At 34.9% G+C, this 23,259-nt stretch overlaps 1 protein-coding gene across 4 annotated transcripts in view; it reads left to right on the forward strand.

The window, feature by feature from the left end:
- The first annotated feature begins 36 nt into the window (after window positions 1–36).
- IQCB1 (IQ motif containing B1) overlaps window positions 37–23,259 on the forward strand; it is a 48,624-nt gene continuing 25,401 nt past the window's right edge. Inside the window, exons 1-10 of one of the 4 annotated variants that reach the window (XM_017676630.3) lie at window positions 37–159; window positions 637–719; window positions 2,599–2,710; window positions 2,936–3,095; window positions 4,999–5,128; window positions 7,299–7,392; window positions 10,715–10,814; window positions 14,588–14,766; window positions 16,590–16,699; window positions 17,313–17,422. In XM_017676630.3, the coding sequence (XP_017532119.3) occupies window positions 2,611–2,710; window positions 2,936–3,095; window positions 4,999–5,128; window positions 7,299–7,392; window positions 10,715–10,814; window positions 14,588–14,766; window positions 16,590–16,699; window positions 17,313–17,422 (983 nt within the window). In that variant the 5' untranslated portion in view covers window positions 37–159; window positions 637–719; window positions 2,599–2,610. Of the gene's footprint in view, window positions 212–636; window positions 720–2,598; window positions 2,711–2,935; window positions 3,096–4,998; window positions 5,129–7,298; window positions 7,393–10,714; window positions 10,815–14,587; window positions 14,767–16,589; window positions 16,700–17,312; window positions 17,423–23,259 lie in introns of all 4 variants that reach the window. The other 3 variants (XM_017676637.3, XM_037013119.2, XM_017676645.3) reach the window with 3 other exon arrangements.

The raw sequence follows: 23,259 nt of genomic DNA on the forward strand, positions 1-23,259 counted from the left end.
CCCCCCTCGAGTCGCGAGCGGCCCCCGGGAGCCTCTCTCGTGCTGATTGGCTGCCTAGGGAAGGACGCCCCGCCCCTTGGCTCTGAGAATCCTGGTCCCGCCTCCACGCTCCTTCCCGCGGTGCCACGCACGTCGACCCGGGAAGGCCGCACCTCCCAGGTGAGTGGTGGGAGCCGGGTTCTTGGGCGGAGGAAGCCGAAGCAAGGATGAGGTAACGGACCTGGGGTGGCGGCGCGGGAAGGAGAAGGGCTCCGGGTACCGGGAGGTCCTGGCCACAAGCTTCTGAGCCAAGTGATTCGGCCTGTAGGGGCTCTTAACAGGGGAATCGACTCCCTCTCTGTGCAGAAGTGGTGTGAAAACCGAGGCTTGGAGGAGGGGCCGAATCCGGACGCCAGGCCTGGGAGCGCCCAAGCTGGGTCTAGAATCGGAGTAAAGAAGCCTCAGAGGCTCGGTCCCTGGACCTGACTGGAGGGGCGCCGTTACCTCGGCAGTCGTTTTCTGACCCCATGTTCCAGAGGAAGTTCCCAGTGGTGTTGGGTCGGGGCAGGGGACGCCGTGAGGGGAGAGATTCGGGGTGTACTGCAGGTGTTTAGGGTCAGTTGCAACTACATTGTATTGAGTTGTCTTCCTTCCTAGTGAGCCGTGGCGACAGTAAGGGCGCGGCCAAGAAGAAGAGATTCCCAGAGGATCAAGGCCAGAGCTCGTTTTCTGACAACAGGGTAATCATATTAATAATTGGAAAATTCGATATTCGAAATTCAGTAATTCAATTCAGTAACTCGAAAGGCGTGAGTTTAATGGTAAAGATAAGAGAAGTGTTGTATTAGAGGAGAGGCGCCCAAGAGAAAGTTTACAAACGGTTGCCCTAACAGGTGGTGATTTCTCAGAGCAAGTGTGTAATCAAATTCTACTCCCTTAATTTACACCTTAGTCAAATTTTTCAATTTATTGTTTCAGGCAGGTAGATGAATGTGTCTCCCTCAACCTGTCAGCTTGTCCAAAGTCTGCCCTATTAAGGAGTACTAAGATTATTTGGTATGATAGGCATTCTGATTCTGGTGTCATAATTTTTGGGTTTGAACCCCAGCTCCATGCTCTGCAGTGTGAATTAGTACAAACTAAAATTAAGTGCATTCACCATAAAACTTGGGAAAAATATAATAGTACTTAGAGTTGTTGAAAGGATTAAATAAGTTAACATATGAAAGCATTTAAGACAGTTAGTTCATGGTACAGAGTAAAATCTCTCCCAATGGTCATTATTGAGGCTTAACTACTGTCATGCAACATTTTAGGACTCTTCTTGGTGGCTACCTTCTCTTCTAAATTTTGAATTATTCTAGGAGGTAGGAATTCCTATTTTGTTTACAGATAAGAAAAGTGGTTGAAGGAATCTTAGTCCTCTCACTATGGTCTGCTTTCTTATTGTCTGTGTCATCTATTTGGCATTTAACATATTTTATATAATTACTTTATTTTAGATACATTTATACATGTGTGTGTATACTTTTCCTTCCCAGTCAGAACATGAGTTGGGGACTCTGTCTTTTAGAAAACCTTTGTGACCCTTGCATCTTTCACAGCACCCTAACATCTGTGTTTGGTTGTGATGACACTGTTTTAGCAATCTTTTATTATGTTAGCCAGAGAGGAGGGACAATGTTTTAAGTCTGTTTTACTTTAAAAAGACTTCTAACCAGAAATCTAAAGTTCCCATATTGTGACAAGAAGAAAAGCAGAGGGTCAAGAAATTGAGTTTTGAAATGCCCAAAGTTTGCATTTATTCATCAACATATATTTGTTAAGTACCTACCACATGCAGGCACTAGTTTAGCCTCTGGGGACATAGCTGTGAACTAGAAATAAGAAGACAGCCACCAAGGATAGTATGAGTTTTGCCTTCATGAAGTTTATCTAGTGTTATTTTTCTCCAACATGTATCACAATGAACTATGTTCTTGTAGCCTAGGAATGAGCAAATAGATTAATGCACTAAATAGAGCCCAAAAATATACAACTAACATTTCACATTGTTCCTGTTATGTCTATTCATGACAAATTATCTCAGGAATTTATGGTGTTGGGCATAAACCACATTGTTTTTACAGTTTAGGCACAGTGAGCCATTCTTATTAGGGAATAGTGGAAACCCTCCTGAAAGCCAAGTTCTAGACACCAGCCAATGGCCTGCCTTGTAAGTAGACCTTTGAAAGGACTGCATTCTGGGGCCCAAGTTAGCTCTTTTCTGCACACTCAGTTTCTCTTTTATGATAAAAGAAAATCAATTCCTATCCTAAGATCGTTGTGTGAATTAGAGAGAGTGAATGTGTAGTACCGAGCACAGTTCCCGGCTCTTAGTGCAAAGTAAACAATGCCTACTGTAGCTGTTATAGTAAGGTATAGGGGTCTCTAGCTCTTTTAGAGGTACACTAGTTAGGAAAAACAGTTTCCTATAAGGAAGAAGTGAAAAAAATCTACCTTTCTGAAGCCAAGCAAAGCTAAGTTTTCAGGTATATTGAAACTATAGTCAAACATTATTTAGGGAGTGAATATTTTAGGGCTGTTTGACCTTTATTTTTCCTGACACTGTTAAAATAGGTGGTATGAGAAATGAAGCCAAAAGGTACAGACCCAAGGATCTTGTCCCTAGCTGCTGAAGTTGCAAAAAGTCCTGAGCAGAATGTCCCTGTTATACTGTTGAAGTTAAAAGGTAAGAAAAGCTTTTGATTGGCTAACACTGTTTAAGTAACAAAATGGTTCCATCATGGGTGTACTTTTAGCATTTGTTTCTACTTTGTTCAGTAAAATCTTAACACTGTGATAAAGCAGTGGTTTTTTTTCCTTCTTAATGTATTTTTATTTAACCTATAAAAATACAAACAACTGTTGGATTTACTGAGTAAAAATAAGTATATCTTATTTTCTTTTGCATTAGAAATAATAAACACACCTTTAGGAAGTTCAGAGTTGAAGAAAATCAAACAAGATATATATTGTTATGACCTCATTCAGTATTGCCTCTTGGTCCTCAATCAAGATTGTTCTCGAATCCAGGGTGGTTGGACTACATTTTCACAACTCACACAGATAATAAGGTAAAATGAAGCAATAAGCCAGCTTATTCTTGAGGGATGTAGGAATAGATTCTTATTTTCAACATTTGCTTCTTTTTATTCATCTGCCTAATGACATTGGCACCCTCCTATGTTATGGTTATATTTGTCCTTCATATTATTTGTATTATCATTCTATAACTCTATATTTGTGAGTATTTCACTGTTTAAAAACTTTGCTCCACAAGTTCTATGAAGATGGTGATCATGTCTTTTGCTCACCACTGAATCCCAAGTACCTAATGGACTCATTACTGACTAAGGAATAAGTGAAGAAATGAAGATATTAAGGCACTGGCTCTATACTGGAAAAACTTAAGATGGAGGTGACCAGTTATGTGAACTTATCATACAAGGCTGATTGAAATAGGTGCTAAAATAAAATGCACAAGCAAAGTACTGTAGGAGAACAGATACAGAAACTATTCATTTCATTTTGTATTGATGTAGCTATCTCAACTATCTATTTCATGATGTAGCTCAAATTCTGCCAATAAAATTTAGAAGCAGCATTTACTGACCTACTACCATGCTAGAAATTAAGGGAAAAGAGATCAAAATCTTATTTTTAAAGGAAGCAATAAATCAGTGCCTTAGCTACTTCCTAGTTAAGTAACTGAAAGTGTACATAATTGGATCCTAGCTTTCAAAACTGCTTATTCCCAATTTGTTCCTAGGTAAAGTCCAGATTCAAGCTTATACAGTTAGAAAAAAACAAATGTACATAATATTCTTTTTTACAGTTTAATTTTCTAGATTAATTTCTTAATTAAACAAGGCTTTTGTCTTTGTTTTAGTTATGTATGTTAGATCCTGAAAGTACTGATTGAGATAGGCTCTGTGGGGTGGAATCCAAGTCTTTAGAAATCCCCATGTTTGTAAATGTATGAAAGCATAATTTCATTTATTAATGTTCTTAATCAAAATAGGTACTCTTAAATAATTAACTTTAGGAACCCAAGAAAAAAAAGTAACTGATGCATGTGAGCATTAGTCCCTTAACTTGAGGGTTTGGTGTGCAAAATAAAACAAAACACGATACATTGAGCATTAGCCAGTTGAGTTTTTAGCATACTCAATATGTAGTCATCGTTGGCTTTGCAGTGTCTGCACATTTTGTTGAAAAGCCTCAAGCAGCAGTATTTATTCATTATGGAGCACACATAGAGACCATTTTGGGGTTGGGGACTATTTTTAGTATTAGTCTGTCTACACAGATACTTTTTATTATTGAGACTTGGAAATATACTCATTTTATATCCAGGGTCTGAATTTTATGTGCAGTTTCAAGATGACCCATTTCTCTAAATGACTCTCCTTGAATATACAGTGGTCCTACTAGAATTAGGTTTTTACTATTCCCCTTTTTGATATAAGAAATATGTAGTCAAATATTTTGCAGATTTTAGGAAAGTAGACAAATTGGAAAGTAGAAATGGTATTAAATTGATTTCCTAATCTGTCCCCCACAGACTAATCCTACCCTGGATATTTATCAGCTATCAGATGTCTAAAATGTATCTGTTAACTCAAATGTCCATGAATTAGTCTCTCAAAGTATCCTATTGCTTTTAGTGTTTATAGCTCATTCACTGAAAACTTGCCTTGTTTCTCTTCATGTGAACCAAGTGTATTGTTTCCTGAGGGGTTGACTAGTAGGTTTTTAGGACATAAGAGTCCTGGCTCTATAGGCAAAGTCCATACCACTGTTTACTTTTTCAGAAAATTATTACACTAATTTTCCTGCAAAAGTTCTTTATTAGGTTGGCAAAAAAAGAAAGATACTGAAAATTCTCATTAAGGCACAATGACTGTAGAAGGTTTAGTATTCAGCGGATATTTGTAATTAACACAAAGCAAGTCACAAACTTCTACTCTTTTTCAGCCATTGCTGTGTGGGCTTGGAGCCGGGAGAAGATGCAGAGGAATTTTACACTGAATTACTTCCAGCAGCTGCAGAACATTTTCTAGTTTTGGAGAGGCGATTACAAACATGTTTCATCAATGCAGCTAAGGTATATGTGTTTAGTGTTTTGTATTTTGTAGCCAAAATGGTTTAATTCTTGAGGTAAAATTCCACATTATCTTTCAGATGTGCAATATTTGACTGAAAATACAATATGAGTAGTGGATAAAAAAATGAATCTCTACATTCAGAATTCTTAAAGTGCTTGCTGAAGCATAATGTAAGACTTTTTGAAGGATCTGACTTACTACTCAACTTTGAGTAGCACCCATTAGATAGTTATTTCCATAGCATCTTCCTAACATACCTTCTACTTAAATTAATGGTGAAGTATTGTTTTCTAGGCCCAAGGCTTTCCTAATAGCTCCAATTGTGAAGGAGAATAAAGGTGAACTTCCTATTTGATTTTTCAGATCTTCTCTAGTCAAAATATTTCAACCCAAACATAGGAGTCATTTCAATCCAACAAGTATTTATTGGGTAAATTGTGCTAGATGCAATACGTACTTTTTTTTTTTTTGTCCCATGGGTTATTTAGAAGTGTGTTGCTTTATTTCCAAGTATTTGAGAATTTTCATGATGTTTTATTGTTACTGATTTACTTCTGTCATAGTCAGGTAATACACATACTTTGTATCATTCCCATCTTTTGAAAATTTTTCCGACTTGTGTTATGGCCCTCCATATATTTTTTGGTCCATGTTCCATTGCAACTAGTGTTTGCTTTGTGCAGTGTCATCTTAACTGAAACTCATGCATATTAGAATCACATAAAGGTTTTCATATGCACAAATTTAAATTAACATGGTACCATACAAAAGCAAGGACTTCCTGTATTTTGAATGTAAACTCTGCAGTTATTTTATGTAATGTTCTGTGAATGTCAGTTAGATTGATTTGGTTATAGAACTTAAAAGGAGTGCTAAGTCTACAAGGCTGAAATTCCTTTACCTTGCCAGAGTTCTTGGCTTGTATGCATGTAGGTCTACTGCTACATCAGAGATTGAGCAGATTAACAACTTCTGTAAATTATGAAAGGGAATAACTAAATCACCATGGGATATTAAGTTCCATTTCCGATGCTTTGGGTATATGAGGAATAGATATAATCATGCATTTAAAGAACTCCCAGACTAATAAAGTAGAAAAGATCTCCGATATTTTCTTATAGAAAACCTAAGAGAGATGACTTTTTAATTCAAAAAACAACAAATTAAAAAATTATAAGAATGAGGTTGAATGAGACATAAAAACAATGTGGACAGCATAGTGGTTTGATTATAGGAAGTATTGTTGGCAGAGAATTTAACTTAGAATATATGCTTTCTATGTAATAGGTCACAAATTCTACTTCTAAGAGCTCCATTGGCATTTTGAGAGATGCTGGCACTAAATAAATATTTGCATATTTTGTAGCTTTAACTGAATTCAGGTCAATTAAAGCATGTGAACTGTGGGAACATGGATGAAATATTAGTAGCCTTTTACAACTTTTCACTAAAATAGCATGGCTAGTAAATGACAGAATTGTGAGTTGGATCTATTTTTATTTCCTACTGTGATACATATTCCAATCTAGAATAATTTGTCACCCTACTTTCCAGAAAAGAAGCAGAAAGTTGTCGTTTGTTTATTGAATAAATATTGATTGAACATTTACTATGTGTCAGAACTGTTGTAGACACTGAGTGTATAGTGGAGAGCTAAATAACATGGTCTGTGCCCTCATGGAGTCAGAAGAGAAGCTGCCACTGAAATGCACTAATAATGATTTACATGCTAACATTATATATTTGCATATTGCAGTGATTTTCATCCCTGGGGGGCATAACCGAATCACACACTTAACTTTTTGTAAAAATACAGGCTTTAACTTTGGGGATTCAGATTCAGTATGTTTGGACTAAGTCCTGTACATGGATGTAGTGTAAAAAGCTCCACAGATGATTCTGATGCATAGTCAGTGTTGAGAAATCCTAGTGTATCAACTTGTAATTCTTATCCTACTTATATTGTCTCATTTATCTCTGGTTAACAACCATTTTAGGAAGTAGAGAAGGTATTGCTAGCCTGTAACCACAAGTTTTATAAATTAAGTAAAGTCTACAAGATCATGTACCTCATAAATAAGCAAGTTCGATCCAGAAACAGAAGTCTATCTGTTTCTCTTTTTAAATCAATTACAGAGAAATAAATTGGGGTTTTATATATGTGTTAAGGGTGAAGAAAAAGATGAATTACTACATCTTTTCCAAATTGTGACCGATTCTCTCTTCTGGCTGTTGGAAGGCCATGTTCAACTCATCCAAAATGGTAAGAAAAGATTTTTAATATGACTCATAATCATAGAGTCACCTGCTGATTTTTTTATCTTTTTCTAAAATTAAATAACTCATTAACTATACAGACAACCAGTTAAACCACATTGAAATAACCCTACCAAAAAATAAATCTTGTTTGTACATTCCAGCTTTAAAGAGCCAATATTGACAATGTAGATATTATAATGGAAAAATTTCTAAAATATAACTTTTACCTTAGCTTTTTCCATTTAGCAAATCCTACATTAATCTAGGGGAAAATTTTTTTTTTTTTTTTTTTTGAGAGGGCATCTCTCATATTTATTGATCAAATGGTTGTTAACAACAATAAAAATCAGTATAGGGGGGTCAACGCTCAATGTACAATCATTAATCCATCTCAAGCCTAATTCTCGTCAGTCTCCAATCTTCTGAAGCATAACGAACAAGTTCTTACATGGTGAACGAATTCTTACATAGTGAATAAGTTCTTACATGGTGAACAGTACAAGGGCAGTCATCACAGAAACTTTCGGTTTTGATCATGCAATATGACCTATAAACAATCAGGTCAAATATGAATATTCGTTTGATTTTTGTACTTGATTTATATGTTGATCCCACATTTCTCCTATTATTATTATTATTTTTATTTTTAATAAAATGCTGAAGTGGTAGGTAGGTGCAAGATAAAGGTAGAAAACATAGTTTAGTGCTGTAAGAAGGCAAATGTAGATGATCAGATGATCAGGTGTGTGCCTATGGACTAAGTATTAATCCAGGCTAGACAAGGGCAGCAAGACATCCACGGATGCAGAAGATTTCTCTCAAAGCAGGGGGGGTGAGGTTCTGAGCCTCACCTCTGTTGATCCCCAAATTCTCACCTGATGGCCCCCCTGCGACTGTGCCTGTCTTAGGTTGTTCCTCCCTTGAGGAATCTTACCCGTCTCTGGCTAACCAGTCATCTTCCGGGGCCATACAGGGAAATGTAAAGTTGGTAAGTGAGAGAGAAGCCATATTGTTTGCAAAGGTTAGCTTTTTACTTCTTTGCAGATTTATGCCCTGTGGCTTCTATGCCCAGCACTTGTCTCGAGGTATCTTTACCACCTGGAGGAATTATGATACTCGGTAAATTCGATATGAGGCACGAATTCTATTTAAGGGTTGTAATTAGGAAGGAAGAAGAAAAGCTATAGATGTAGCATATGAAGGAAACTTGGGAGGATTGATTATTTCTTTGACATATCTTCTTGTAGAGTACCTTAAGTATGTATAGGTTTTAAACTACTAACTAATTTGTACACACATATTAACATAATAGGAATATGGTGACATAAACAAAGCAAATCTATAATTACCATCCATCTCCAGTGAAGACAAGAAAACCATTTAGGCACCCTAGGCATTTGTGAAAATTTATCTATGATATGATGGATATTCTCCAGCTGTACTTGAACCATCAGACAAATTAAAGCAGCCCATTTCTGGGATCTGTTCACATCCCATATGTTCTTTTAACCATAGATAGTCTATAGTCATGAGATTTTGGAGTGCTACAACTTGCACCCCTCCCAACTCCTGATTGAGTTCCAACAGTACAGATCCGGTCAAATTCGTTGTCTCACTGTATGCACATGCCAGCCTAGACATCTCCCTCCTCATTCTTATGGCAAGTCCAGGAGATGGTGGGCTGGATGCAGCCACAACCGCAGCATCGTCCGGATCCCTGTGGAGGCTTTTTGATGATCATCCCCCGGCACAAGTCCTCCAGAGAGTGCTGATGCCAGAAGCTCCTCCTCATATCGTATCTTATTTCATTTTCTGGGTATCCAAGCTAGGCCTTGATCTTCTGCGTAGAAACAAACAGACCCTTTGCCCACACTTTGACATGCCCTCTATACCACTGTGCAGAACTCATTGGAGGTCAGCACACAGTAACTGCTTTTTTTTTTTTTTTTTTTTTAATTAAGAGAAAGGAATATTATCAGAAAAGAGTACCTCCATAGCTGATCATCTGACACCCTTTAAGTGATCAACATTAAGGATATTTAAAGCATGCGTTGATCTTTGATTTACCAATAGTTTTATCCTGTTAAGGAGTAATCCCTAGGGGAAAATTTTTTAAGTTTCAAAGGTTACAGTTATAGTTTAGACTTGGTTTGTTATAAATAAGTTATATAATAATACATTATAAGGCAAACGATATAAAGAATAAAGTGGAATGACTATTTAGTAAATTATTTAAAAAATTTTTCCAATGTAGAAAAAAAGATAAACTTACATACATACTACTTAGTACATGATCACAGTGAATTCAAAGGTAATTAAATAGTTATTAATGCCTTTAAGTGGACAAAAATGGAATAATACACTGAGAAGAAAAGAATTTTTTTATTATTGAAGTAATAGAAAATAAGAGGCCATGGAAATTTTAATAGTAGGAGAATTGTTTTTTAAAGTTGTGAAACATTAAGAATTGTTATTTTCGTTAGTAAAATACTGAAATGTTAGACTATGTAAATAGAAATAAAGAACTGTAGTTAGTATCCAAAAGAAATCAAATACATTCCCTCAGGAGAAAGAAAGTGTAAAGTTGTTTTGTAGAAGCTAGGGTAGTGTTCACAGAGCTATTTGCCAACATACCTCATCCCACTTTAATTAGAATCCTGATTCTAGTGAATTCTAGTTAGTGACAAAGAGAATAGAAACACATTTACTGGGAACCTGTCCTATTCTATGACATTCTGTAACACTCTGTGAGAGCCTATTATTTCTAGTTTTACAAATGAAGAAATGGGTATTCTGAGAGGTTAAGCAGTTTATGTAAGCATCTAATGCCAAATCTTCATAACTATTTAGAGCCTAAAAATTGTAAACCACCCTAAAAACAAATATTGTTTTGTTGTTAATGATTTCATTATTAACAAGCATTCTAAATTATAAAACAGAGTGTGAGCTACTAATTACAGTCCTCTGTACCATTTCCATTCCTTCACATTCTCCTTCACAGGAAATTTATTTTATTTACTGAAATTCACTGCTAGGAAAAGTGATTCCGATTTGGGATATATTTTATTTTTAATTCAAGGGGAGATAACAGTAGATTCTTAGCTTCGTATTTGTGGATGTACCCTGACTATAACAGTTTATAAAATTGGAGTGACTATTTATGTTTATTGAAACTGTCTAAAAATCTTCTTTACTGTAAAGTATGCAAAGGCAGCATGTTTAGCAGAAATGGTCATACTTTGACTTGGTTTTGAAAGGACAAGTAAATCCTGATTGTATCATCATAGAATCTTTGTTTTAATCTCTCCTTTTTTCTCCTCTTTTAGTACTACAAAGTGATCATTTCTTGCACTTACTGCAAACTGACGATGTTCAAATAGGATCTACAGTCATGACCATGTTACAGAGCATACTGCAGATCAATAGGTAGTTGGTTTTACAAAATATTTGTAATTTTTAATTTTTGATCAGAAGCATTACCAGTTTTATTCAAGTTTTGTTGAAATCATTGACTGCATATGACTTTTACATGATACTTAAAAATCTCTACTATTATCATTGTCTTTCAGAAAAAAATGAATATAAAATACTCTAAAAGACTGGAAATTTATTACCAAATTGGTATGTTATCTTAGAGCTTAAGAAGATTTTACACCAAATCTCAGGCTTAGAGAAGAAAAATTACTTTGATATCTGAAGAAAAATATTGGGATCACAATAAAAAATACTTAATCATAGGTGGCATGTATGGCAAACTGCAAGCTCAATATTTTGCCAGGTGCTATAAAAGGAAAAGAAGAAATAGGCAATTTTGCCAGGTTAAAGTAGAAAAGCAGAGTATACACAGTTTAAATAATTTTTTCTTTCAGTTCAGTATAGATTTATAAGCATCTTTTGTGTGCCAAGTATATGTCTGTTACTGGGTTTACAAAGTTTACAAAGATTAAGATACAAACAATATCTTCAAATAGCTTATGGTATAGTGGAAGAAACATATGAACATAATTACAGTATATAAGCTAAAATGTTAAAGATGTGCACAAATGTTAAAGGAGCTTCTAACCCAAACTGAGGGGTAATGGTTCCTGGATTAGGTAACACCTGAGATGAAAGCCTTAGGCTGAAAAATCAGCCAGGGAGGAAGGAAAGAAAGCAGTATTTCTAGGCAAAGGTAACAACACAAGCAAATGCACTGAGACAAGAAACAACATGCTGAGGGTGAAAAGTAGGTAAAATTTATTGTTGCTGGAATTTGAAGTTTGGTATGTAAAGGTACCTAATAAGTTCTACAGACTTAAGTCATGAAGAGCTTATATGCTGTGTTAAGGAAACTAAGTCTTATACTGTATACAGGCAGTGGAGACCATGAAAGAATTAAGTGTATGAACATGGTCAGATTACATGTCACTTATATCACTCTGGTCACTGTTTGGGGAAAGTTTTAAGGGGGACAAAACTCTAGATAAAGAAGGAAATTAGTAGAAGCCACCATAGTGACAGTAGCTTAGCCTTAGGCACTGGCACCAAATGGATTTTAAAATGAATGGGTTTTTTAAACTGATGAAAAAAATTACAATACTTGATACCTTGATCTGGGTAATGGTTACATGAATATATACGTATGTCACAATTCATTAAGGTGTACACTAAGATTTGCACATTTGTATGTAACCCAATATAGAAACTGCAAAACTTTTTAAAACTAAAAAAGCAAAACAGAACAAAATTGAAATCATCAGGACTTCACTTCCCTTTATGATTGAGATGGATTAACAAAAGTGGATTTACCCTACTACTTGAGAAAAATAAACACCAGGCAACATATAAAACAACAGTTTTCAAGAAACCAAACTTCAGTCAGTGAAAGAAAGTGAGCACTGAGAAAAATAAATGAATGAAGTGAACCTAGCAATTTCCCAGGGAGAAATAGCATCGAGAGTTTCCAGGCTGTGGTGCAGAAGGGTATATCCACCAGGCTGAGTTGAAGAGAGAGAACTGAGAGTCCGGGGAGAACAAAACAGCTCCACTTGAGCATTTTGATAGGGATAAAATAAGTGGTTCATTCAGGTATGGCACCAAGTTTTCTCTATTTGGTGATTAGATAGATAGTGGTATAACCAAAACAATAACATAAGCAGTTGGATTAGGGAGACATGATGAATTCAATGTTGGTTTTGTTGAACATAAATAGATATATTCAATAGGCAGTGGAATAAGAGCCCATGCAAAGACTTGTATACAAATGTTCATAGCAGCTTTATTTATAAAACCAAAGATAAGACTTTAATGAGCTTTAATGAACACTTAATGAACTTAAGTGTTCATTGGTGAATAGATAAACTGTAACTTCTGGAAGAGATCTGGACTCAAGTTATAGATTGCTGAGTGATCAGTCTATAACGATAGTTATAAACATGAGAGAAGATGAGTTCAGTGGGAAATATGAATAAAGTGAAAAAGAAAATGGGCTGAAAATGGAATCCTGGGGAAGTGAAGAATGAGAAGGAATGATCAGAAAGCTGTGGGTAGAAGATGGAGGGGAGTACCAGAAGAGCATTGTAGCACAGAAGCTGACTAGGTAGAGAATATCAGGTACAGATAGAGAGGTCAAAGAAAATAAGCACTTGGCATTTACGAATTTGTATTGATGAGATACTTATCAATGACAGTTTTAGTAAAGTAGTGCTCAGAAAACCAAATGAAGTGATTTGAGAAATAAATGGAAGGTGAGAAAGTAGAGATAGGGAAGTTTCAATGAGAAGAGATGCAGAAAGATAACATGGTAGGTAGGTAGTGTCCTACAGAAGATGATTTTTAGGGTTAGGATATTAAAGAGCAATTAAAAACATTTAAACCAGTTAGTGTTTTGCAATATAGTATAACCTTTATTGTGGGATGTAGACTATAAACAAATGATCAGATTGAGTTAGGGATATATCTGGAAGACTTCCAGAAATGAGCATGTTTTTGACCTGAGTTTTGAATAGTGTGATAACACTGAATGGTACAAGGGAAAGGGGTGGGCATACTAGGCACAGGGTACAGCGTAAAAGCCAAGGTGGTACAGGAAAAGGTGTCACAAAGATTCCCACATTTTTGGTTGGATGACCTTTAAAGTCTCTTTCTATCCGTGATTTCTAACGTAGGATAGGATACTGATCTCTTTTTCTCTTAAAATCATTTTGGCCATTGCTGAACTACAATTTTCAAGAAATTAAAAACATGACTCTTAAGCAAATAAAATTAACAGATCAAAAATTTTATTCAACTCATTAGTTAATGAGGGAACTGGTAAGATAATTATATAGATAGGTTCAAAGGAGAATTTAAGGAAGGGAGACTTAACAGAGTTAGTTTGTCATAGGGATGTAGAAATGAATTTGTAATAGATAAACTGATTAATGTCTTATAAAACAGTAGATAGTAACCTTTACAGTTTCTTTTTCTAGTCAACAAAAGTCATTTATATTGAGTGAGAATCAGTTTGCATTGCTTTCAGATAGGAGTCGTGGCTATTACTCATTTTCTACAAGCCAACCTCTACTTTTACAGAATTGGAAAATATTTTAATCAATAGTAAATAGATAGTCAAAAAAAGTACATATCCCTAAAAAATCACATATTGCTTAAGAGTATGTGTTAAAGGACATCCCATAATCCTTTTTGACCATTTGTAAGTTTCAGATAAGTTTTCATGACGGCAGTAATGCAAGATGAGGCTGTTAATGTAACAAAGGAAAAACCAGAGGAAAGATAAAGTTACTCCTATATTAAGTACCTGATAATTGAATATAGTGTTTTTGTCTTCATACATCGTTAAGCAATGAACCATGTACTGTCTTGTGATTTTCCTCTTTTTGTTGCCTTGAAGCTTTTGAATCTTCTATTTAATATTTTGTACCTTTATCTTTCCTCTGCAATTTGATTGCAGATTTTTTTAAGGAGAGGGCCTTTGGCTACTTTGTATTCCCCTATTTTACCTAGCATGGTGCCTTGCACACAGCAAGAATTCAATAACTATTAATTGATTTAATGTGATGCATTCTTGGAACTAAGGTATACTTTTAAAATATGGGTTATCTTCTTGGATCAGACCACAGTTAAACATCAAGTTGCTGAACCTTTTATTTAATTTGTTATGATACCTATACATCAATTAGTAATGGTATACTCTTCATCTCTTTATATTGTTCTATTAGTGGTGATTTACTCAGAATAGAAAGAAGAACCCTGCATTCAATTTTAGATGAGATTGTTCTCAAACTTTTGTCAACCCCTAGTCCAGTCATAAGAAGTACTGCTGCAAAGCTCCTACTGTTGATGGCTGAATCCCATCAGGAAATTTTAATTTTATTGAGACTAAGTGCATGCTACAAAGGTAGTGTATATATTCTTTCTTTTCTTGAGATTCTCAAAAAGATTTTTTTAATTGATAGTTTATGGGAAACAAAACAAAATATCTATGTTTTGAAAAAGTCAACTGAAGTGTGCCGATAACACCCTATTAAAACAGATAGCAATTCAGGAAAAAGTCTATGTAATCAAGCTATCTTTATTTCTCAACAGATGATGTACGGTGCTTTGTTGATGAGGTTACAATGAATATATACTCCCTCTCTGACAAAAAAGTTGTGTATTGAATATACTATATAGTGTAGTAAAATAATGAACAGAAAGACTAGTGAACTTATGAAGACTAATAACTTCACTGGAGAAAATAGAGCTGTGCTCAAGAGATTGACAACCCTTTTGAACTTCACACCAATTCATAATTACTCTTTAACTCCTTCTCTGACTTTCCTCAAAAACAAACAAAAATCTTCCTCACCTCCAGCAAATGTGGTTGTGAGTAAAAGTTCAGATATTTTGGGGAGGAAAGGGCTAAGTATATTACCATCCCCATTTATTAACTTTCATTTAATTGAGCATTTACTATGTAACATATTATTCTACATTATGTGCATTAAAACAGTCTTCATAACAACCCTATGAGGTATTTATTCTTATCCTCATTTTATAGCAGTGGAAACAGGTACAGAAAAATTAGATAATTTACCCAACATCACACAGATAGTGTCTTTTTTTTTCTAATTGCCAATGGAAGTTATATGTTAACTTTGTTTTATTTCTTTGCAAGCCAGAGCCATGAATTCATAACAGTATATTTTCTTATTCAACATGTCAGGAAATAGGTTTCTTGCTTATTAAATATACTTATTAATACAGGGTTATATGAAAAATTTTAAAGATTAGAGTATAATGTGATGCATTTAATACCAAAAGTATTACAGTAGCCTTTAATCATTCTTGATGACTTTGAAGGCACTTGAGTAGCTTACCTTGCATCAGCCATTACTGAGCATTGTCATTATTTTATATTATATGAGTAGAGAGGGAAAGTACCAGTAATAGAACTCTCTAGTTGATACTGTGCTAAGTAGACATTTTTAAATTCTGTAATTAGATTTCTTCTATAGAAATGTGAATGTCCAAGAAAGTTCATTATAAAGAAATTTCACTCTAACAATCCATCTCCCTTTCTTTTTTCAATAGTAGAATTGTTCCATTTTCTCAAGATACTTTATAATTATTAATGGTTCTGGAAACTTGAGTCTTAAAGAGAATAAAAGGTAAAGAAATATCTGTATAGTGGCTTCTGCAGTTGTACAGTCCAAGGCCATTTTACCTGCTTATTTAGATTGAATACATAAATGATAATAAATCATTCCAACATGCCTTGGAAGTAGTACTTACTTTGTACCTCATATTACTACTCTGTTTTATTTTGGTATGAAAATGCAGTATTTTAGTGTTATAGCACTTCTCTTAACAATATTTGTTCAAAAACTACTGAGTTGCCCCAAATTACATACATTACTATACATTTTTATTTAATAACTTCCTATAATAATGACTAATAATAACCTGTTTAAGTACTTTCACAGAGTAAGCATTTGCTCAGTATGCATTATCTTTTCTAAAAAGTTTAAGGTAATTGGGTTCAAACAAAAAAATATTTTATATCTCTATTTGACTTACCACAATGATTCTGCTTAACCTTTTTTTAATTAGAGATTTACTAGACAGGTTTTTCATCAAGTTTCACAAGTGAGTATATAAAAATTTTAGCCTCAAGTTAATACTGATTAGATAACATCATATTTTATTATTAATAGTTGTACCTTTGTTATTCCATTTCAGGGCTTACAAGCCTACTGTATAAGCAGGAGCCTGGGACAGAGTTCAGTCAAGAACTTAGACAGCTCATTGGCCTTTTAAGCCCAAAGATATCTCAGGAAATAGAAGATCAGGTATTAAATTATAAAACCAGTTTGCATGATATTTGCTAACATTTCATTGAACATATTACATTCAAAATATTGGAGAATGGTGGCCTCTTGAATTTTTTTCTTTGCTCTCTCTCCCTCTTTCTGTACTTACTTCCCTCTAACATTGAGAGCAACCATAGTTTGATGGGGAAGGCATTATTTATAGGCTGAATTTTTAACCCCAGAGCCTTTTTTTTCACTTTGCCTGTACAAAAAGTTCTTACCCTTGAATCCTTGAATAAATGAGGCCAGGCACAAGAAGTGAAGCAAAGAGGCTAAAGCAATAAGCAAGTAGAACTATGAAATCCTTGTAAAGGGAGTGAAGGTGAGATTAATCAGGGAGAATTTGGACCTAATCAGGCTCTATTCTGAAATCATTCTAGAAATTGCCAAGGCCTAATGTACCTCCTTTGGGAGGTTGGGTTTAGTATGCCTTGGCCTTCCGTTTCCTGGGCCTATGAAAATGTTTGCCTCCTGCCCAACTTATTAGTGATGAAAGTTAATACTTGCCTATGCCTGATACTTTTAAGAGGTAAACTTCTAAAAAATATTTTCTTAGCGATGTCTCTAAATTGATTCTGGCCTTTAATTTCAGAAACTACATCAAGCAGCTTGCTTGATTCAAGCTTATTGGAAGGGTTTCCAAACTAGAAAGAGATTAAAGAAGCTTCCATCTGCTGTGATAACTTTGCAGAGGAGTTTCAGGTAAAAAGTTTGATGAGAGGAATGATGATCTGAGAGCGCTGGAAATGTCTTATTAGAATAGAGCTGGCTGAAAACTTAATGTTTTTTTTTTTCAATTTTGTAATGTGTTTCTTTAACCTTTTTTTTCATTGAAGTGTAGTTGACATAGACTATTACATTAGTTTCAGGTATACAATATAGTGATTTGACATTTACATATATTATGAAATGATTACCACAATGTCTAGTTACCATCTGTCACCACACAATTATTACAGTACAATTGTCTATATTCCCTGTGCCTTTTTACATCCCCATGACTTACTTATTTTATAACTGGAAGTTTGTACCTCTTAATCCCTTTCTCTTATTTTTTCCATCCTCCCACCCTCTCCCCTCTAGCAACCACCAGTTTGTTCATGTATTTGTGAGTCTGTTCTGTTCTGTTTGTTGTGTTTTGTTTTTTTGATTCCACATTTAAGTGAAATCATACAGTATTTCTTTTTGTAACTTATTTTACTTAGCATAATACCCTCTAAGTTCATCCGTGTTGTTGACATGTATGTCAACATGTTCTTACGTTCGAATCGTATATTCTTTACCCATTCATTTACCAATGGACACTTAAGTTGCTTCCAAATCTTGACTATTATAAATAATACCTCAATAAATACAGGGGTGCATTTATCTTTTCCAATTAGTGTTTTCATTTTCTTTGGAAAATACCCAGAAATGAATTTCCTGGGTTTTAAGGTATTTCTATTTTAAATTTTTTGAGGACCCTACATACCATTTTCCATAGTGGCTGTACCAGTGTGCATTCCCACCATCAGTGAAAGGGTTCTCTTTTTTCCACATCCTTACTAACACTTATTTCTTGTCTTTTTGATAATAGCCATTCTGATAGCTGTGAAGTGATATCTCCTTGTGGTTTTTATTTGTATTTCCCTAATGATTAATGATATTGATCATCTTTTCATGTCCATTGGCCATCTGTATGTTTTCTTTGGTAAATGTATATTCAGATCCTCTGCCTGTTTTTTAATTGCTATTTTTCTTTGGTGTTGAGTTGTATGAGTTCTTTATATATTTTGGATCTTATCAGATATATCATTTGCAAATAAATTCTCATTCAGTAAATTCTCTTTTTATTTTGTTGATGGTATCTGCTGCTATGCAAAAGCTTTTTTCTTGATATAGTCCCAATTGTTGATTTTTGCTTTTGTTGCCTGAGGAGACAAGTCCAAAAATCTATTGCTAAGACCAATGTCCAAGAGGTTACTGTCTGTTCTAGAAATTTTATGGGTTCAGGTCCTACATTTAGGTCTTTAATCCATTTTGAAATTAGTTTTGTATATGGCTTAAGACAATAGCCCAGTTTCATTCTTTTGCATGTAGCTCTCCAGTTTTGCCAACACCATTTGTTAAAGAGACTGTCTTTTCCCCTAGTATATATTCTTCCCTCTGTTGTAATATATCAATTGACCATATAAGCCTGGGTTTATTTCTGTGGACTGTCTTTTCTGTTTCATTGATCTATGTTTCTGTCTTTTTGCCAGTAAAACACTGTTTTGATTACTTAGCTTTGTAGTATATTTTGAGGTCTGGGTGTCAGATACTGCCAGCATTGTTCTCTTTTCTCAAGATTGCTTTGGCTATTTGGGGTCTTTTGTGGTTCCGTGTAAGTTTTAGGATTATTTGTTCTAGTTCTGTGAAAAATGCCATTGGTGTTTTGATAGGGACTGCATTAAATTTGTAGATTGCTTTGGTTACTGTGGACATTTTAACAATATTATTAGTTCTTCTAACCAATTAGAATGGTATATCTTTCCATTTATTTGTGTCATCTTCAGTTTCTTTCATCAATGTTATAGTTTTCAGAGTATAGGTCTTTCTCCTCCTTGGTTATATTTATTCCTAGGTATTTTATTATTTTTTATGCATTTGTAGATGCAGTTGTTTTCTTAAATGCTCCTTCTGGTAGTTCATTATTAGTGTATATTAATTTTGTATCCTACAACTTTACTGAATTCATTTATTTTAGTAGTTTTTTGGTGGAGTCTTTAGGGTTTTTTGTATATAGTGTCATGTCATCTGCAAATAGAGATAGTTTTACTTCTTCCTTACCAATTTGGATTCCATTTATTTCTTTTTCCTTCTCTTAACCTATGATATTACTTCTGGTACTGTTTTGAATAAATGTGCTGAGAGTGGGCATTCTTGCCTTATTCCTAATCTTAGGGGAAAAATTTTCAGCTGTTCACTATTGACTATGCTGTTAGCTGTGGGTTTGTCGTGCATGGTCATTATTATGTTGAAATTTGTTACCCCATGCCCACTTAGTTGAGATTTTTATCATAAGTAGATATTAAATTCTGTCAAATGCTTTTTCTGTGTCTATTGAGATGATCATGTGATTGTTGTCCTTCATTTTGTTAGTGGTGTATCGTGTTTGCTTCACAGATGTTGAACCACCCTGCATTCCTACAGTAAATCTTGTTTGATCATGGTGAATGATCCTTTTAGTATATTGTTGAATTTGGTTTGCTGATATTTTATTGAGGATCTTTGCATCTGTGTTAATCAGGGGTATTGACGTGTAATTTTCTCTTTTTGTAGTATCTTTGTTTTTGGTATCAGGACAATGCTGGCCTCATAGAATGAATATAGAAGTGCTCCTTCCTCTTCAATTTTTTGGAATAGTTTGAGTTGGATAGGTGTTAGCTCTTCTTTAAATGTTTGATAGAATTCACCTATAAAGTGGTCTGGTTCTGGTAATTTATTTATTGGAAGTTTTTTTTATTATTGCTTCAGTTGCATTACTAATAATCAGTCTGACAGATTTTCTATTTCTTTCTGATTCAGTCTTTCGAGATTGTGTGTTTCTAGGACTTTCTCCATTTCTTCTAGGTTGTCTACTTTGTTGATACATAATTTTTCATAGTAAATTTCTTATAATGCAATGTATTTCTGTATTTCTCTTCTTTCATTTCTGATTTTATTTGAGCCCTCTTCTTTTTAATCAGTCTGATTAAAGGTTTATCAGTTTTATCTTTTCAAGGTACCAGTTCTTAGTTTCTTTGATGTTTTCTATTGCTTTTTTAACATCTTTGATTTATTTCCACTATGATCTTTATTTCCTTTCTTCTGCTAATTTTAGATTGATTGTTCTTATTCTCAGATTTTTTTTCCTAGGTTAAATTGTTAATTTGAGAAATTTCTTATTTCTTGAGGTAGGCCTGTATTGCTATAAACTTTCCTCTTAGAACTGCTTTGGCTGTGTCCCATACATTTTGGAACATTATGTTTATGTTTTTATTTGTCTCAAGGTATATTTTGATTCTTTGATTCCTTCCTCACCTTTTGGTGGTTTTGTGGTCTAACATGTGATCTATCCTGGAGAATGTTCCATGTGCACTTGAAAAGATTGTGTATTCTGCTAGTTTGGGATGGAATGTTCTGTATATATCTGTCAAGTTCATCTGGTCTAATGTGTCATTCAAAACCACTGTTTACTGATAATGTAAATGAGATGTTGAAGTCTCTTACTATTGTTGTTTTACTGTTAAATTTCTTCCTTTATGTCTGTTAGTATTTCCTTTTGTATTTAGGTGCTCCAATGTTGACTGCAGAGATATTTACAGTTGTAGCTTCTTGTTGGATTGATCCCTTTATCATTATGTAATTCTCTTCTTTGTCTCCTGTTATAGTTTTTGTTTTAAATTCTAATTTGTCTTAAGTATTGCTATGCTAGCTTTTTTTTTGTCTCTAATTATATGGAGTGGAATATCTTTCCTCATCTCTTCACTTCTTTCAATCTCTGTGTGTCTTTAGGTCTGAAGGGAGTCTCTTATAGTTAGCATACATATGGGTCTTATTTTTTTTCCATTCAGTTGCTCTGTGTCTTTTGATTGGAGCATTTAGTCATTTACATTTAAAGTAATTATTGATAGGTATATATTTACTGCCATTTTGAAGATTTTCTGGTTGGTTTTGTCATTCTTCTCTGGTCCTGTCTTCTCTTCCTCTCTTTTCTTGTGAGAATGACTTTAGTGTTTGATTGGATTCCTTTCTCTTTATTTTTTGTTATCTATTACAGGTTTTTGGTTTGTGGTTACCAAGAGGTTCATACAACACCGTGTGTGTGTGTGTACATAGAGAGAGAGAGAGACAGAGGGACAGAGAGAGAGCATAGTCTGTTAAGCAGACCATAAGTTCAGATACATTCTAAAAGCACTGTTTTTCCCATACCCCATTTTATGTTTTGATGTCATATTTTATATCTTTCTATTTTGTGTATCCCTTAATAATTATTGTAGATATAGTTAATTTGACAACTTTTGTCTTTAACCTTCATACTAGCTTTATAAGCAGTTGATCTACTACCCATTACTATATGTCTGCTTTTACCAACAGATTTTTCATAATTTTCTTACTTCTAGTTATGTCCTTTAATATTTCTTGTGAGGTCACTTTGTAGTGTTGAACTACTTTTAACTATTATTTGTTTGGGAAACTCTCTCTCTCTCTTTCAATTCTGAATGATCGCCTTGCTGGATAGAGTATTTTTGGTTGTAGGTTTTTTCCTTTCAGCACTTTGAATTTATTGAACCACTACCTTCTGACCTGCAAAGTTTCTGCTAAAAAAATTAGCTCATAGTCTTATGTGTAAGTAGTAATAAGTAAGTAGTTGTAAGTAACTAGTTGCCTATCTCATGCTGTTTTTAAGATTCTCTCTTTATCTTTCATTTTTGACATTTTCATTACTATGTGTCTTGGTGTAGTTTTTGGTTCATCATATTTGGGGCTGTCCATGCTTCCTGGACCTGGATGTCTGTTTCTTTCCTCAGGTTGGGAAAGTTTTCAGCTATAATTTCTTCAAATTAGTATTCTGCCCCTTTCTCTCACTATTCTCCCTCTGTGACCCCATAATGAAATGTTAGTACTCTTGATGTTGTCCTAGAGACCCCTTAAAGTATCCTCTTTTTTTTAAAAATAATCTTTTCCTTTTAGCTGTTCAGCTTGGGTATTTTTTCATTACCCTATTTTCCCAGTTGCTGATCCATTCTTCTGCATCCTCAAATCTGCTGTTGATTCTCTCTAGTCTGTTTTTCATTACACTTATTGTTAATCTTCAGCTCTGATTGGTTCTTTTTTATATTTTCTATCTCTTTGTTGAAGTTCTCACTGTGTTCATTCTTCTACTGGGTTCGGTGAGCATCTTTATGACCATTACTTTCAACCCCCTATCAGGTAAATTTGCTTATCTCATTTCATTTAGTATTTTTTTTTTTTGGCTTTGTCTTGTCCTTCCATTTGGAACATATTCCTCTGTCTCCTCATTTTGCCTGACTTCTGTGTTAGTTTCTATGTATTAGGTAGATCAGCCATATCTTCCAGTCTTGAATGAGTGACTTTATGTAAAAAGTGTCTTGTGGAGCTCAAAAGCACAATCCCAGACCCAGCTTTGTCCTGTGTAGGATGTTTATCCTACCATTTTGACTGGCATGCAACTGTTGGAGGCTTGCTGGTGGGCAGGGCTGCCCCTACCTAAGGCAAGATTCACTTTGTGTGGGATGCTGGTGTAGGCTGAGGCTGCACACTGGGTGTGGTGGGGCAGGAGTCACTTTGTGGTAGGGTGCCAGTCCCAGCTAAGGTCATCAGCCAGGTTCTGTGGAGCAGGAGCCACTTTGGAAGGGCATCTGCTGGGGAGGCTGGGTTGGACAGGTTAATGTCCACTGGGAAATGCCAGGGCAGGGCTAGAAGTTCTAGGAAGATGGGCAGTGTCAGAAATGGCACCCACTAGCACTTCTGTTTCCAGAGAAAGTTCCTACAGATCCCTGTTCTTTCAGCACACA

Source organism: Manis javanica, chromosome 3 (assembly GCF_040802235.1).
Source record: "Manis javanica isolate MJ-LG chromosome 3, MJ_LKY, whole genome shotgun sequence".
Classification (NCBI taxonomy): domain Eukaryota; kingdom Metazoa; phylum Chordata; class Mammalia; order Pholidota; family Manidae; genus Manis; species Manis javanica.